At 46.3% G+C, this 16,367-nt stretch overlaps 1 protein-coding gene across 2 annotated transcripts; it reads left to right on the top strand.

Moving 5' to 3' along the window:
- Window positions 1-228: 228 nt before the first annotated feature.
- LOC127014668 (serine/threonine-protein kinase PDIK1L-like) lies at window positions 229-9,585 on the top strand. Of its 2 annotated transcripts, none has more exons than XM_050894163.1 (4): window positions 229-844; window positions 1,912-2,128; window positions 4,137-4,389; window positions 7,286-9,585. In XM_050894163.1, exons 1-3 carry the CDS (start codon window positions 299-301, stop codon window positions 4,370-4,372), a joined length of 999 nt encoding a protein of 332 aa, XP_050750120.1. In that variant the 5' UTR covers window positions 229-298; the 3' UTR covers window positions 4,373-4,389; window positions 7,286-9,585. The 2 variants fall into 2 exon arrangements, with proteins under 2 accessions (XP_050750120.1, XP_050750121.1); XM_050894164.1 differs by lacking the exon at window positions 7,286-9,585 and adding an exon at window positions 4,902-5,144.
- The last annotated feature ends 6,782 nt before the right edge of the window (window positions 9,586-16,367 follow it).

Raw genomic sequence — 16,367 nt, 5'->3', positions numbered from 1 at the left:
CTGTGCAGTCAGGATTGTGCTTGATAATGTCTCAAAGTTACCATGGATATAGCCTTTCTCTTAAAACCCCGGTTTAGCTGTTGGTCCTTGTGCAGCTGCATCACATACTGATGCGTGTACCGCTAAAATTGATACCGGTTGGAAGTATTTGCAGTTGATCGTTGGTAAGCTGCTTTGTTTGGGAGAGTTTTAAGCTTTTTATCCCCTTCTCTTCCAGGGTTTTACTGCAGGTGACGACCGATTGCCATGAGTTCAAATATTTTCCTCTGATTTGCTGTTCGCTGGGCCGAAGTGAGGGATGGCTACGGAAGCCAAGTACAGCATCGTTCGAGAAGTGGGTCGAGGGAGCTATGGGGTGGTTTATGAGGCCATCGTTAATCAAACTAGAAGCAAAGTAGCTGTAAAAAGGATGCATTGTAACGTGCCCGAAAACGTAGAACTGGCTTTGCAAGAGTTCTGGGCCCTGCAGAGCATCCAGAGGCAACATGAAAACGTGATCCAGTTGGAGGAGTGTATCCTGCAGAACGGCCAAGTCTTTCAGCCGATTAGTCATCGTTACAGGAAATCAGACAGCCATTTGCTGCTAATTGAGACCTGCCTGAAAGGGCGGAGGTGCATGGATCCCAAATCGGCCTGCTTTCTCTGGTTTGTGATGGAGTTTTGTGACGGTGGCAACATGAACGAATACCTGCTGTCTCGCAGCCCGGATGCTCAGCTGAATAACAGCTTCATGCGGCAGCTCAGCAGCGCCGTGGCTTTCCTGCACAGAAACCAGATAGTGCATAGAGACCTGAAATCCGACAATATTTTGATTTCTCACAGACGTGGAAGTCCCATAGTAAAGGTAAGGGAATAAAACTTTGGTGTAACGAGTATGTGATCTACATGCTTACGCATCACGTGCTGTCGAATGGGCTTTTGGTAAGTCTTGTGATACTTGTAATAAGCGCACTCAGAACATCTGATGTCAGTTGTGGGCTTTGTTTTTAGGAGTCTTGGAAGGAAGTAGAGGTCACGATGGTGTGTTTCTGTAACGTCCTTCATCCACTGCTTATCCTGTTGAGAGGAGCAGTTCAGGGCTGTCTAACTTCTGCATGCTAGCTAATCAGAGAGATCACGACCAGTCAAAAATGAAGCAATATCTTCTGTTGCCTTAAACTTTAAGAACACACTGCCCTGTTACAACAGCTAGCGCTTCCAATATTGCTGCCTCAAGCACATATTGATGTTCAGGGGAGGTGGGGAATGTCTTTGTGCTTCATGTTGGTGCCCTGATTGAGGTAAAGACTAGCTAGCTGCCTTTCTTGTAGCACCAGACTGAAAGTCTATACAGCTGCTTTTCAGAGAGCTGGAAAAGCTGGGAGCCAGCTCATTCCTGAACTTTCAATCCCGAGAGTTCCCGTAGTTAGACATAAAATAATAGGCCGGTGCATTCAGATAATTCACGGCTTGACCATTCAGATCAATAATGGTATTTGTACTTCGACCTGTAGAGCCGTCAAGGGACACTTAAATCAATGTCATCTTAATCACTATGGATAATAATGGTAATGCAAGAGATTCAGTGCACTCACCGTGGAACAGTAAGAGCCACTTCTACTGTAGGTGTTGTTCAAGGTATGTTTATGCCCAATTAGATGTAATCAGAGTGAACTTCACAGAAAGATAATGCTCAGGTACCTGTTTCGCCCATCTTAGGAAGGGGAACAAACAACAGGAAAGGAGCTGGGGAATGGCCGGCTAACAGGAAATAATCAGCTCTTTGTTTCACCGGGGTTGCCACCCGAGAAGTGTCAGTGCCGCGCTGTGATGGATTTCCGAGTGGAATTCACTGAGCCGCTGTTTGTAAACACGCTTGTAAACGTGATGTTTGTGAATAAGTTATTTCGCTTTTCTTCTTATGCCTTGCAGGTAGCAGATTTTGGCCTCAGCAAGGTGTGTCAGGGGAAAGGGAATGTGAACCAGCATCGCTTCTCCTCTGCCTGTGGGTCAAACTTCTACATGGCTCCAGAAGTATGGGAAGGTCACTACACTGCGAAGGCTGACATATTTGCCCTTGGGATCATTTTCTGGGCTATGGTCGAGAGGATCACCTTCCGAGACGGGGATACTGAGAAGGAATTGCTCGGTGAGGATCAGATCAGTGCTGTCCTGTTGTCAGTGGACGTTCTGGATCTGGAGGGATCCTCTGAGAGGTGTTCTCCCAGGCATAGTTACAAATGCTGTGGCATATATGCTTTGGATGTGGCTTTTTCCAGGAATTTGCAAGCACCTTGCAACCCAAAGAAACCCAAAGTTGGGGTTTTTGGGGGGGTTGGGTTTTTGTTTTTAAGAGAACTGCAAAGAAATCTCTTTTTCTTCAGCATGCCTTGCTCCTAATTTGGTTGCTTCTCACGCAGGGTTTCCAGGTCTTGAAGACGTGTCACTAAGGCAGAGGGAATGCTTTTTATATTTACAAATCATTATTTTATTTGGAAGATCATTCCTTCTGCCAGACTTTTCAAAAGTACTCTGGGGGATTTAAAGGTTAAGGGAAAGATCACTTCTGGCTTCTCTGCTGTCAGGCCTTCCTTACCCTAAGGAATGCTCTTCAAAAATGGAATTGGCCCTTATTGTCGCTCAAGAATTGTAAGAGGAAAAAAACTCGTAGCTGTTGGTGAGGCATCTGTCTTGCAGCTATGCTCTTGATAGAGGATTTAGTATCTGTATACTTCCATTTGCTCAGAAATGATTTGAATGCTCTTAAAACCAAAACCTTTCTGGAATTGGGCTTATGGGTTCGCTTGTATCCTTGACTTGGCATAACCAAGGGACGGGATCACTCGGAGCACTGAAAGGATGTTCCAAGGAGCCAAATAATAAACTGGGAAAGGATGTTTAGATAAGCTTCACTGCCATCTGGCTGAGTTTCCTCACAGTTTAGAGATGCAAGATCTCGCAGGGATGACTCGTCCGATGGCCTGCTCTCTCTCTCTCCCCCAGCTACCGCCTCCTTCCTCCAAATCCCCCACATATACGCACGCTTGAAATACTTTGTACTAAATGATTTCAGAAAAGTATATTGCAGTGGAAAACCCGTCTCGAGAGGAGAGAATGCCAGTCATGCACATTAGCATAATAATTGAAGACATCTACCCAGGCTCTGAGATCATAGTATACCTGTCTGTCTGTCTTTTAAATGTTTAAATTCTTAAAAGGAATTTCTACAGAGGAAGCTTGAGAAGCTATTGCGCTACCCCTTTAATTATTTTTTTTTCATCTTCCAAGTAGGTTCAGTTCTAATTCTGTTATTTATTTCTTTTTAAAATGCCAAACATTGATAAATGTTTTAGTTCCTGCCTACAGAAACAAGCAAATGGTTGCAGCTGAGACCAAAGCACGAACAGATTTCATTAAAATAGCTACCCGCCAACTTGAGATAAGGAGTTTGCAAGGCCAACCTTTTCTATACACAGAGAGGTCACTGCCTTTGAAACATTTATTCTTTGCTTGGTGCAGGGGCAGAACAGCTTGAGTGAGCAAAGCTGTTTTTACTGTCTGTTTTGGAAGCCGGTTAATCATTTTCAAGAACCGGTGAAATTATTTAGATTACCGGGAGCAAATTTACATTTCCCTTCCTTAATCTTGCCGAGGAGAAGTTGGCTAACGGTAAACGGCATATGCTGTCATTTTAATTGAAAATTGTTTGACTAACTGAGCAAATAAGTTTTGTGTTTAACTCTTTCAAGTCACCTCAGCCAAGCACGGTCTCCCTCCCTCTTCTAGAGCTTCCGAGTCTGCTAGTAGTGTGAAACCGAGTAAAATGGAGGAAGTTCATTTCAGCAGCCCATTTTCTCTGCAGATGATCCATATGACTGCTTGACAAGCATGCCATGCTTAAACTTGCTCCCTCCGTTCCACGCACAGTTATGCACACAGCCTTGTGCAACATCTTGATTACTATTTGAAAGTAAAAGCCTCTTCTGATAACAACCTCTCCCAATATTTGACTTGCCGGTCGCCTGTTAATAAGTGATCTTTCCGGTAATCTTTCAGATGTTTTGTTTTCCAGATTGTCTACCTGTACTGCACATGACAGCATTTTGTGTAGACTTTCCTCTACCTGTATAACCTGACTCCTTCTAATCTGTGTTCAGGAACTTACATCTGCCAAGGCAAGGAGCTTATTCCCCTCGGAGAAGCGTTGCTGGAGAATCCCAACATGAAATTACAAATTCCCCTGAAGAACAAGAAGTCCATGCCGGATGATCTCTGCAAGCTCCTGCACGATATGCTGGCTTTTAACCCAAAGGAAAGATTGGATGCCTTCCAACTAGAAGTCCGAATCAGGCAAATCTCCTACGGCAAAAAGCGTCAACGCTCTGTCTCATAGAGACGAAGGACGTTCAGGTTAGTGTCTCTGCCAGGCTGCTCCATATTTAGTCTGAGCTTACAGGGGATTTTCTGTTATTGACCTCCAGGCCAAAGCCCTCTAAATCAAATGTGACCTGTAGCAGTTCTGAAAATTCAGCGATAGAAAGATGCAGTCAAACTAGAAGAAGAAAAGCCTTCGATAAACGTTTGGGAAAAGGAATTTGGTTGAAGTACGTCCAACAAAGAAACTTTTGCCTCCTTAATGGTATTTGTTCAGGGAATTGGCTATGCTGTCTGCATTTGGGCCAGCCTGTCCTTTACCCTAAACCTCATCTATTTCCACAAATGAGGGCAGATTTCTGCCATCACTCCAGCATTTACCCATGCTTGTTTGTTGCTTTTATAATATATCTGCTAACTAAATAAAAGCTGAAGTGGGCAAAGTTACTGTATATTTGTAGGTGTGCATCTTAAATATGGTATTCAGGTATGATAGTAACTGTCAGATTAAAGACAAAAATTTTTTTTTTTTTTTTTTTTAATTAAAGCACTTTTAATGCTCAGAGCGTATCAGAGCTGGGTGCACCAGATGATAGAGGAGCTTCCTGTCCTGAACTGTTTAACATGTGAAGGTCTTGAAGAATGTCTTGGAAAAGGCTGGACTGGAAGTCTGGTGGTCTTGGCCGAGTCTTGCAGTGAGACTGTTGATTTGATGTGCCCACTTTGAAAAAAAAAATTTGATCCAAATCCTTGTGAGTTCTTGATGGCCTCTTGAGTATCTGCCTTGATGGAAGTTTGAACGTCTGACATGAAATGCAAGATGGTCTGTCAGATTCTGTGTCTTTCAGCAGAGCAATGAAAATCCAGAAGGGAGTTTCCAGGATTTTCAAGTCCTGTCTTCTGCTATCATGGGCTTCATATCCTAGAATTTATTTGATAAATGCGTCATAGAAATAAAGGTTTTTGTGTCCGATAGTGTCACTGAGACTGAGCATCTGGCTGTCCTTATAGCTAAGGACACTGTCCTTTGCAACACAAATGCATTTCTGATCACTTTCATACTCTTGATCTTGTGACAGACTTGTCCTTTAGCTTAAAATGTTCTTCTCCTTCCCGGGTGTTTGCCCATTCTGAACTATTTTATAGAGAACAATTGTAACCTTAGCAGCATTTCTTCCTGTCCAAGGTTGGTTGGTTGGTTCCATCGAGGTTGGCTCCCCCATCTCCTCCACATACAAAGAATTTCTGCGCTTACTCTAGACGAGTCTCTTCAGGTCCTTGTAAAGTACTAGTGTTTACTATCTAGTCTGGAAATATTCCTCCTGATGTATTCCAGGATCACATCTCTCCTTTCATATCTGTATCACTTAATCCTCTCATAATGACTCTGTATCCTAAAGCCCTTTTTGACTTGAGTTGCTTCAAATCAATAACATTCTGGGTTACAGCAGTTACTTTTGTTCACAGATGCATGACCTTATGTTTTCTGTTACTGAGTTTCATCCCCTGTCAGTTAGAAGAAACGGTGAACGACCCTTTTTTATAACCGTAATACCTCCAGCTTTGTGTCGTCGGCACACTTCTAATTGTGCCAAGACTGTTAGTGAAAACATTAATTAAACAAGTCCATTACCTGTGCCAATCTTGATAAAACTCTACTCTAGCCTCTTCATTTCCAAATTACCCATTTCAGTTTTCCCTTGGGACAGGTTAACTGCCTTAGATCTTCCTTTTTACTAATCCCAGTCTTGTCCTGACTATCTAATACTTTCTTGTGTGGTACTACATCGAAAGCTTTACTGAAATCTCAGTGGACAAGACCAATGCTTCTTTTTGTCTAGAAAAAAATCAGTTTTATTGCTGAAAACTACTCGATTAGTCTGCTAGGATCTGCAGTTCTGGGGACTCCCACCTGAAACAGGAGGCCTGGCATACTGTAATAGCGACAGTACCACTAGTTGGCAGGCCAGCCCTGAAGTGGTTAGCCTGCTATAGAGGAATTTGTAAGGATAAAGAGGAAGGGAAAAAAAAGGCTCTAGCAGCACACTGTCAGGCTTACTAGCGTTGACTTTCCTTTTTCATTACGAAACCATAATGGTAAATAGGTTTGCAGACTAGGTTCAGAAGAAAAAGGCCAGTACAGCCAGGACATATCGCTGAAAACCCCTTCTGTCTCAATCTTCTTCATTTATTTTATTTTCCTGTTCGGTAGGAAGCTAGCTGAATACCTACTATGCTTGCTTTTGGCGTGTAATCGGAGTTGATGCAGCAATGACTTGTGGCACAGCGCTCCACGCCACGAGGCGCTAGTCTCACGCTGCTGAAACTGCTGTCAGCCGCTGTGTTAGTGCGGACTGCAAGGAAAACCAGCTCGCCTTTCTAAAATGGGGTTGTCTTAAACACCGATTCATGGATGCTTCAGTCCAGAAAACAGACCGATTTCATATCCGACTTGCCTCATCTGAAATCAGGAGTAGCACAGAAGCTGAAAAGGGTTTCTCGCAATGCTAAATCTAGGTGCTTCAGAAGAAATTCTCCAATAGCAAGTTTGAATCAAACAGAGGATGATACTTTTTTTTCCATAATGCTTTGTTATCACAGGGCGATGAACTCTACAGTGTAGGGCAGCCAAACACTAAATCTCCTCAGAACAGTGTGGAAAACATCTAAATGGGTTTTCTCTCATGAATTTAAAGACAAGGATATGGATATAACCTGTGATTCAGGAAGTCCTTAAGTTAACCATTGCTCAGAACTGGGATTTTTTCACTGAGGAAAGCCTGCTTGTGTACCTGCCCTGTGCTCTTCCCTAAGCGTACGTATGCTACGGATGTCCCCGAGGCAGAACAGTGGGCCAGGAGACCTTTGGCACGGGCCAACGCTCTTGCCAAGAAGTATTTTATTTTGCAACTTTGGCGCATTTCCTTTGCAGGTATCGTGTCCCGCTGTGATCTGGAGGCCTCGGAGATGGCGAACAGCTCTGCCTTCCTTTGGAATGAGTGGGTCGATCAGAATACCATTGCGGCTTCCAGTTTTCCCGAACGGTTATATTTAAATGGACAATAACTTTATTTATTTGTACAGTAATTTTAAGAGGAGAACTACAAAAAAATCTATTTTTATGCAAAGCTTCGGTGTTTTTATATTTGCGTTCTTTTATGCAGCCAGTAGCGTAGGTGAAAACTTGGCTGGGGTGACCTTGACTGTCTGGCCGTACTCGGCACAGTCGTAGAGGAGTTTCTGAACTTGCTCTTTTCAAAGCAACCCTTGTGCATCCTTTTGTTGCCGTCCTGTGACTGCCCTTTCGAAGGACGGCAAAGAAACGTGCAGAAACTGTCTGGAGACGGGCTTCTCTGCCCCATTGAGTGTTGACTGCCTTTCCAGCCCTGGCTTCTCACTGATAATGCCATGTTGCTTGTCCTTTGCACAGAAGTTGTCTTTAGGAGGTTTAATTGGAGCTTTTTTTTGTGCGTGTAATTCTTCGCTCCGTGTTGCTTGGCCACGTAACTGAGTGATGTCTGCTGAATGAGCTGGCAAAGTGTTCAGTGTCTATTCTGAAAAGTTTGAGCAGAAACAAAAATGTATTTTCTTCACAGTAGCTTTTGAATATTCTTGCTTAGATTAACTAAAATGCTTTCTTAAAATAAATACAAAGAATGTTAAAGATGCCAACTCTTGATTAGAACGTATGCGTCACTAACACTTAAAGTAGTTTAAGGAATCATGCTTCCTGCTGTGTTAGCTGCTTGTGCCAGCTGTTCTTACAAGAGAAATGAAAAGGACTGAACTGGAATCTTGGCAGGTAAATGGGGAGTCTAATTTGCACCCTGTTTGAAAAATATTTTAACGTATCTGTAAACTACTGCTGATCTTCGCTTTTCTTAAGGAGCTGGGAGCTCCTGGCAAAGGTTCCTCCCATGCTCTTCTGTTGTGCAGAGGTGAAATGGCGTCCTTCAGGGACAGCTTCCTTTTGTAGGAAAGGAATAAACTGCCAAAAGAAAGGTAACGTGGTGAGCCCCTCTGCGCCACCTATGCCACACAGAGGACAGAAATACATGTATTTCTGTTAAAAATAATAGCTTATATAGTTCTTCCCCCCATCCTACTCTACTAAGATTGTGGCTGCAATATAGAAGACTGTATTATAAGCATTGTGTCATAAGGTAAATTCACAGAAAGGATCTTTCTTCCTGCCATGACTTTATCCAGAGGCTCCACTGGCCTGCCATGGGGAAGCATAACATTTTCTCACCTGCTCCTCCAGGCTGTAAAATATGTTTGTCCTGCACAAACAAGCATTAATTGACCTCCGTTGCTGTAGCAGGTAACAAACGGACTGCCCAACAGGAGTGGTCCCTGAAAAGAGCTGGCATGGGAACATATAAAAACTAAGTTAATTCAAATTGTTAAATTAAACTTGACTTTTGAATTTAGAGAATCCCTAGTCACACAGCGCTAGTGGCGTATGAAGTGTGTGCAGCAATGATAGACACGGTCGCTTTGAAGCTCATTCAGCTCTTGACGCCTCTGTGCAGCCCGACCGTACGGTGACTGGAAACGAGCTGAAAATGGGGGTCTGGACCTTCTGTTATTGAGAGCCGCAGTCACCCTGTTCTGCAGAGCACTTCTGTCTTCTGGTCTGGCTTTGATTGCAGCCCTACACCTGCAGTACAGCCCGGTCCTACCTAATTCTAGTTGTTGCCTTGATTTCTAACTCGTCTTGGAGTTCTGGGGAATCATAACTCAGGACTGTATGCTGGGTTTTCCTTTCCACGCAGCTTTCTGTTATAAATACTCTTCTGCTTTGCAGAGCTGCTGTTCCGAAGTAAGGTTTCTTCATCCTTCTCTTCCTAATCCTGCAGCCACGGCTCCTCTATTGTCTGCTTTCTGCCACCTCTCCTCAGAGCATGCTGGTGGTCTTCCAGGGCTGTTTTTAGTTGAGACCAGGTCCATTTTTCCGGAATACAGATAGGTTTGCGCACCCTTGCAACACGCGAGAAAATTGCGGGGCACAAGAATGGCTGTTTACTCCTTTTCTTCCTTGTTTTGCCATGCTAGGCGAGTATCCTCGCAGCTGCTACGTATTTTTAGCTAGTCTGTACATATGCTTTAATCGCTTGAAACTCTGTACTTCATAAATTAATAAAATGCTGTGGTTTTTTACTAATGCATGAAAAAGTGTGGTAATACTGAGCATCTCTTTAGAATCACATGACACTTTTTTTTTAAGGTACCGCAAGTTAGTAAGTCTTACTCTAATACCTAGTGAATTGGTAAATGAATATATGCAATGACAACCTCTAATTTAAGTGACTACTTCTTAGGGAAAGGGGCGGCGGGGGGAGAATCCTGGAGCGGCTGCGTGTAGCGCTCTGAAAACAAGCTCGATATTCAAAAGTGATCTAAAGGGTAAATGTAATGTCTGTAGCCGGGAAAAGAACAGAATAAAATGGAAGAGTGCATGAATCCATGGTATTCTCCTGTTTCAAAAGCAGCTCATTAATAATAATACAGCTGAGCAAAAAAAGAAAAATACAGAGAAGTTTTTGTCAAAGAAAGACCTACAATTTGGGAACGGGGGACGGGAAGTTTGTTAAATTATGTATGTTACGGAGCAAACGAACTCGTCTCTATGGAACGGACGCTCCCCCCTCGTGCTACGAGAACTAAGGGGGTGCCCGGGCGATGCGCGGGTTTCACACAGCACGAGTTGCTGAACTCCCTGGTGATGGCAGACATGTCGGAGGGCGTAAATCACACCTACTTGTGGAAGATAAATCTAGGAGCGGTTACCCGACAGTGGTTTAGAGCAACCTTTGGTTCGGGGAGTTCCTAAACTGTTGTGGAGCTGCTGGTGGAGCTGCTCCCTCTGTGGTGCCCTGTTTGTAGACAGTTTTTCTTCCAGCTCCTGGGGCAGACGGCGACGCTCCTGTCCTCCTTTCTCACCGTAAAGCGCTGAACCCTAAATATCCCTGCCCGTCACTCCTGTCGTGGCAAAGTAGCTGGGTCTTGGTGAAAACCGCTGCTTTGGTGACTGGAGGAAGACATTTGCCAGCAATAGCCGCTTACGGGACTTCGTATTTTAGGAAGAGAACGGTGCTAAGTGCATCACGGGGCGACAGGGCCGCAAGCGGGTGCCTCGGCTCAGCACCCGGCTCGCGGGGCTTTGACAGTGTTGATTTTTCCCTAGGTCAGAGCACAGGCAGTGGTGACTAAGGATGTACCGCTCCATTGTTTTTCTTTTATATCTACGGTCGTAATCTCTCTTGGAAGAAAAGAGAAAAGAACGGAGAAGAATGTCGATCTGTGATTCAGCTTTGTATTTCAAGCGAACAGAGAGTGAAGGTGAAGCTTTGTTCTGCTTTGGTGGGGAAAAACGTGTAAGTTCTCCATTTTTATTCTCTCCCCTGCAATGACCCTCATGTGCATCGGAGCGGTTTGTTAGAATAGCCTCTCTAAATGCTGGAGTTGTCCATCGAGGCAGGCAGTTAAATTGATTGCTTTGGATTAAGGATGCTTCAGACTAGTTAGTTTTTTCCAGTGGGACAAATAACATCACTCACAGAGATGCAAGATAGCTAAGGGCTGAATTTATCCGGGGAAGAATTAAATACTCGCTTCTGTCCCCAGTCAGGAGCAAGTCAGTCAATACTGTTCTATTTTTCTCTAAAATTAAGCATTGCCTCCAAATCATTCATTAGCAGAATCCTCCATTAATCGTAAATCCCAGCACATCTCACCAGACATCAGAAGCAGAAGGTCTTTTTTCCTATGATGTCCGTTAAACACATCATCGTAGCTGGTAGTCTTACAGCTGCTGGGAAGCGTTTTTTGGAACTAAATGAATTCACAGGTCTGTTAATCACAAAGACTAATGAACGCGCTCCGGACGCCTGTCGCTGAGCAGTTATCTGCAAGCAGCCACCACGCAGATGGGGTGGCTGGAGGTGCAGATCGTTCCAAGGCGGGGGGGACGCAGGAGCTGGTTGGATTAAGCGTCTCATCTCAGCAGGGGCTCAGGACGAGATAAGGGAAGCAGATTTGCCGACCTGTTCTCCAGGCGTGGGCAGGAGGAGGGACGGGAGCCGCGGCGGCTGGTTTCGGCGAAAGCTGCAGGCCACGGCGCTCCTGTGATCCTGAGTCACCAGCTAGAAACGTTCCCTTTGCGAAGGGTTCGGAGGAGGAATTTAATTTCTTCACGGCTGGAGAGGTAAGAGCGAAGTTATTGACTCGGGTGGGTGCAGAAGTGAACCGGCATCACTCTTGGGACTGACTGAACCTAGAGAAATATTTTTGCAAAATAAGGAAAATGGGGAAACCTGCAGCTTAATCTATTGGAGATGGATACAGACTATTTCCTAATTAAAACCTTTAGCACTGGAGCGCTCAGTTCACATCCGTCGTTCCTCCTCCTCTGTTCCATTAAATAGCTGCTGCCTTCCCCCACCAAAGGAGGCTGTTTCCGCAGCGCATAAAACACAAACGCGGTATTTGCATTCTGTTTGCAAAGCATGATCCAGGTACTCTCGCAGGCGAAATGTAAAGACACCTACGTGCCACGGCTGACGTTGCGCAGGAACATCATAAAGAGAGAGGATTTGAAAAGGTAATGAGCTCGTGCGGTTCAATCTGTCAGTCCCTGTTGTTCTTTCAAGATTCTTCGTACGCTCTTAATTGATTTTGCTGAGGCTTTTTGAAGCTGGAAGCAGTGGTTTGCTCCCTTTTAAGCTTGCTTAGCTTTCCTTTATTCTCAAAGAGCTGCAGGATCGGAGAATTTAGATTAAATTGTTTTTTAAATGGAAACAACACGCAGTCTGCCGGCATTATTCACACCTCCTCGCGGTGCTCCTGCTCGGCACAGCCTTGTGCTTGCTCCCTGTTCAAAGGGCTGCTCGCAGAACAGCCTGGAGCGCAGAGCGGCCGGGTTTCCCAGGAAGACGGGCACGAGGGCAGGTGGAAGCCGCCGTCCCGCCACGTGCTGATGTACACACAGGGGCGTAAAACCCAAAAGCCATCGACGCTTGCCCTCTTGCAGCTTCCCCAGAAAGTCTGGGGTTTAAGTTTTTGAGAAAGTGGGTTTTTTTTAAAGTGGCTTGGGGAACGTCTTGCAAGCTGCGCTGAGCCGGGATGTGGGTCCCAGCCCCACAGCGAGTGACACGGACACCCACGCGCCCTGTGCCGGCATGAAGACCCTGGTTTCATTGCCCTGCTACCTCCGGCTCCCCTAATCCCAGCCAACCTTCTGGGAGAGCTGGCTCCCAAGCAAAACAGAGGCATCAAGGTTTACTTAAAGAAACTATACTAATGGGAAATAAATTTCTAGAACGGCTCTGATACGTGCAATGATGCAGGAGTTTGAAATCCCAGCGGCAGAGGAGAGGGAAGGGTCTCCTAGGGATGCTCCTGCATGAGGCTGTGTGACCCAGGAGCAGCGGACTGAGCTTGTGTTTCACCACTGGCTTCCCGGGAAGTGATCTGAAAGGGCTGTGCGATGATGCATCAAGTCCTTCCAGGGATGAAAATACATATATGTAAGGCTTATAAGGTGTGTATGTAAGGCTTGGACCTAGGTCTAGTGCCCAAGAACCATCATGACAATTGCTGGTAGACATGGCCAGAACAAAGCTTATATTTAATTATTTTCATCGTGATATCAGCTGGATTTGGACAAAAACTAGATCCGTACAGATTCTGGGAGGAAGCATCAATGATGACAGGCATCTACAGCGGAATTCGTACACACTGACTTAAGAGTTTTTGTTGCTTTTTTTTTTTTAACCTTTTCCCTTAAACCAGCACCAACTTCTGCTGCAGATGTGTGCTGAATGAATTTAGCTGTCAGTTTGAGACTGAGTAGTCTCAGCCTTTTGCTCACACGAAAGATTGAGGCTAAACCCACCACATTTGGCTTTCTCCCTCAATTGTAAACAAATGAAAGAGGGAGGAAAAAGAAAAAATATCAAGTCAAGCATGTCACTGCAAGAGTTTAAAACCACCAAAGCGGCTCTGCGAGTCAGTGCAGGGGCTGGTGCCCTTCGGAAGGGGACTTGGGGCATGAAATCCCGCAGAGCCATCCGTGCCCCTGCGCCAGCCGGCTGAGACAGGGAAGGGACAAAAGGGGAAGCAGGCAGCGGCGTCGATTAAATCGATGCCAAATCACTTCTTGCCCGTTTGGAAAAGGACTTGAGAGGAGCCCAAAGGTTTCGTGCTGCTGTTTACCCGAGGTCAGAGCAGTGCCGTTTTACCTCAACTTTGTTTTTCCAAACCACCGACTCCTTATTCTTATTAAACAAAGCTGATGAGCACAGCCGGATCGTGACTGCTGTATTTTTTAAAATCAGGCTCCTTTCTGGCTCTTGCTTCTCTTGATTTAATTTTCTCCTTTTCTTACAGATTCGCCGCAGATTCGCCGAGCCCCTGGCGTGCCTGCTTATTGCACTGAAGGCAGGAGGCAGCCCCTGCTGCTGCCGCGTGAAGGATGCAAGCGAAGAAGAAAAACAAAACCCAAGCTGGCAGAAGGGGATCGATCTTTGAGAGCAGGTCAGATCCCCGCCACCCTGCGCCGCTGGTAATACCTGGCTCACCAGAGAGGCTGCCCAGTGTCGTGAGGTATTTCTGGGTTACTCGCCTTTTTCTTTTTTCTCTATTTCTCTTCGGTTTTTTTCCCCCAGTTCACTTTTTTGGTAATGAATAGAGCTGCTGGGGTCTCGGGAAGCAACGGAGCTAACTGTGGCTTAGAGTTTGCAGCCGGATGCGTTGAACTAGGATCTGTAAACAGATATTCTTTTATTTTTCCCCAAACTGAGCAGCGTCTATTCTGCAAAATTCATCCCTTGCAAATGTAGAAGGGTCTACTGGATGTAGAAATTGCCCTTAACGTTAATGACAGCAGAGCAGCTGAGCCGCTCATACCCTACTTTACCATGTTTATCTCAGTGTTGGCGTCCTCTTGTTTTATGGCTCAGTTCCTGCAACGGTGATGCTTCACCTTGGCCATCTCAGGCTTGAACACCTCACGTTTTTGAGGTATCTCCCAGCTGCTCTGAAATTTCCAGCTTCCTGCTGCTGTTAGGCTGCGGTCAGACATCCTTCTCCTGGAGCCGGCTCTCCTACCTTGTAGGATTCACCGTCCGGAGTCGTTCAGCACCGCGCTCTGCCAAAAGCCACCGGCACGTCAGAGCCCATGGCTCCCAGCGACAGCTTTTTTTTTTTTTTTTTTTTTTTACCTGAAGAGGTTGTTGAATCACCGTGTTCACCGAGTTCATCTTGCCTGATCTGGGTTGCGCATTCACTCGCGTAGCTTCAAGGAGCGGGAACCCCTTCTGCCTGCAGAGCTACAGGCAGCGAGGACAGGTATGGCACCGGGATGCCCAACAGGCAGCTGTGGCCGACAAGGCAACCGGCTGGAGGTATCCACGGTGTGGTTTTGTGGCGATACGGGACGGGGGGGGTGCAGGTGCTGGGGTGGATCTGGGTTTTTTTTTTTTTTTTTGCTGCAGAGCCATACAAGTAGGGTGATGCCCATCAAGTTCTCCAAGCAGAGAGGACAGAGAGGCCCAGACGTGTCTAAAAAACATACGCGTAGAATCATTTAGGTTGGAAAAGACCTTTAAGATCATCGAGTCCAACCATTAACCTCACACTGCCAAGTCCACCACTAAACCATGTCCCGAAGCACCACATCTACCCGTCTTTTAAATACCCCCAGTGATGGTGACTCAACCACTTCCCTGGGCAGCCTGTTCCAGTGCTTGACAACCCTTTTGGGGAAGAAATGTGTCCTAACATCCAATCTAAACCTCCCCTGGCGCAACTTGAGGCCGTTTCCTCATGTCCCTGCCTGTCTCCATGCTGGTAATTTAGAGATCGCTTGCAGCCAGGGCAAAAGCCGGGACAACAGCATGCCTCGGCAAGGGGCTCACAGTTCTCTTTGCCTGGGCTTTGCTTTCTTCACAGATGGAGCCTGTGCTGGCTGGAGCCAGCTGGCTGCCTGCCTGACCCCGGGCAGCAGCTTTGATCCCTTGGGATCCGATGCTGCACTCCATCGGAAAGGAGGAGGTGACAGCTCCCCAGGGTCCAAGAAGCAGCAGATCGAAGCAGTCCCACAGCCTCAGCAGGGTTCTTCTGCCAGCAGCTCTCCTGGGCAAAGCTGGGCTTCTTCCCGTGGCCGTGGGGAAGCAAAAACCTGCTCTGCAGCCCTCGTGCTTACAGCGAGAGAGACGCGCTTAGCAGGCACTTCACTAACCGCTCCAGCACTACCAAGGCAGGGGCAGAAGATAATTTTAAAGCAATGAGGAAAAGGCACATAAATAGAAGCAAGAGAAATATTGAAGCTGGCAGAGCTTCTTTTCACGTCAGAAAGCACCAGACTACAGCAACGAAATCACGGCGCGAGCCCTGGTGCTCCTGCCTTGAGCAGGTTATTACTGCTCGAGCTGCACCTCAGCTCCCGGTCACCTGGCCCCCCTGTGCCACAGCTTGGCCAGGTCCCATTGCAGGCAGGCAGAGAGCATTAGCGTCCCAAAAAGTTAGAGCAGGAGAAACGTTAACAGGCTAAAATTAATGCAGAAATGAGCATGACTCACCTTTTTCTTCTTCAAAGTATTTTAAGGCGGTCACCACTGTTTGCCCAAGAAAGGAGAGAGCAGCTTCCATTAACGGCTTGCTTTCTTCATGCCTGCTTGCTTATTTTCCTCATCGGCTGCGAAGGAGCTGGGCACAGGCGGGGGAGCAGAACCCTCGCTGGTGCTCTCTTGCTTGAGAGCATCGGCCTCAAAAGCCCTCTGCCTGACGAGGCTGCGATGGGTTACTGAGCGGGAGGATGCAGCACGAGCACCTGCTCCGCAGCGGTGGCCCGAATCCTCCCTTGGCACCGTTTCAACCTGGAGCAAGGAAATTTGGGGCCTTCCCAGCCCCAGGTTTCACTTCCACAGGCGTGGGATCGGCCACAGCCCTTGGTCTGTTGGGTTTCACAGGCAAATGGCGTTTTCTTGACTTTGTTCCTCTTAGGAACA

The sequence above is a fragment of the Gymnogyps californianus genome, chromosome 3 (assembly GCF_018139145.2).
Source record: "Gymnogyps californianus isolate 813 chromosome 3, ASM1813914v2, whole genome shotgun sequence".
Taxonomy (NCBI): Eukaryota; Metazoa; Chordata; class Aves; order Accipitriformes; family Cathartidae; genus Gymnogyps; species Gymnogyps californianus.
The sequence above is the reverse complement of the archived record's forward strand: the minus strand, read 5'-3'. Positions and strand labels throughout refer to the sequence as shown.

Coding starts and splice junctions, on each gene's coding strand:
- LOC127014668 (XM_050894163.1), top strand. CDS start 299: ATGGCTACGGAAGCCAAGTACAGCATCGTTCGAGAAGTGGGTCGAGGG. Junction 845..1,911: donor GTGGAAGTCCCATAGTAAAG/GTAAGGGAATAA, acceptor TATGCCTTGCAG/GTAGCAGATTTTGGCCTCAG. Junction 2,129..4,136: donor TACTGAGAAGGAATTGCTCG/GTGAGGATCAGA, acceptor ATCTGTGTTCAG/GAACTTACATCTGCCAAGGC.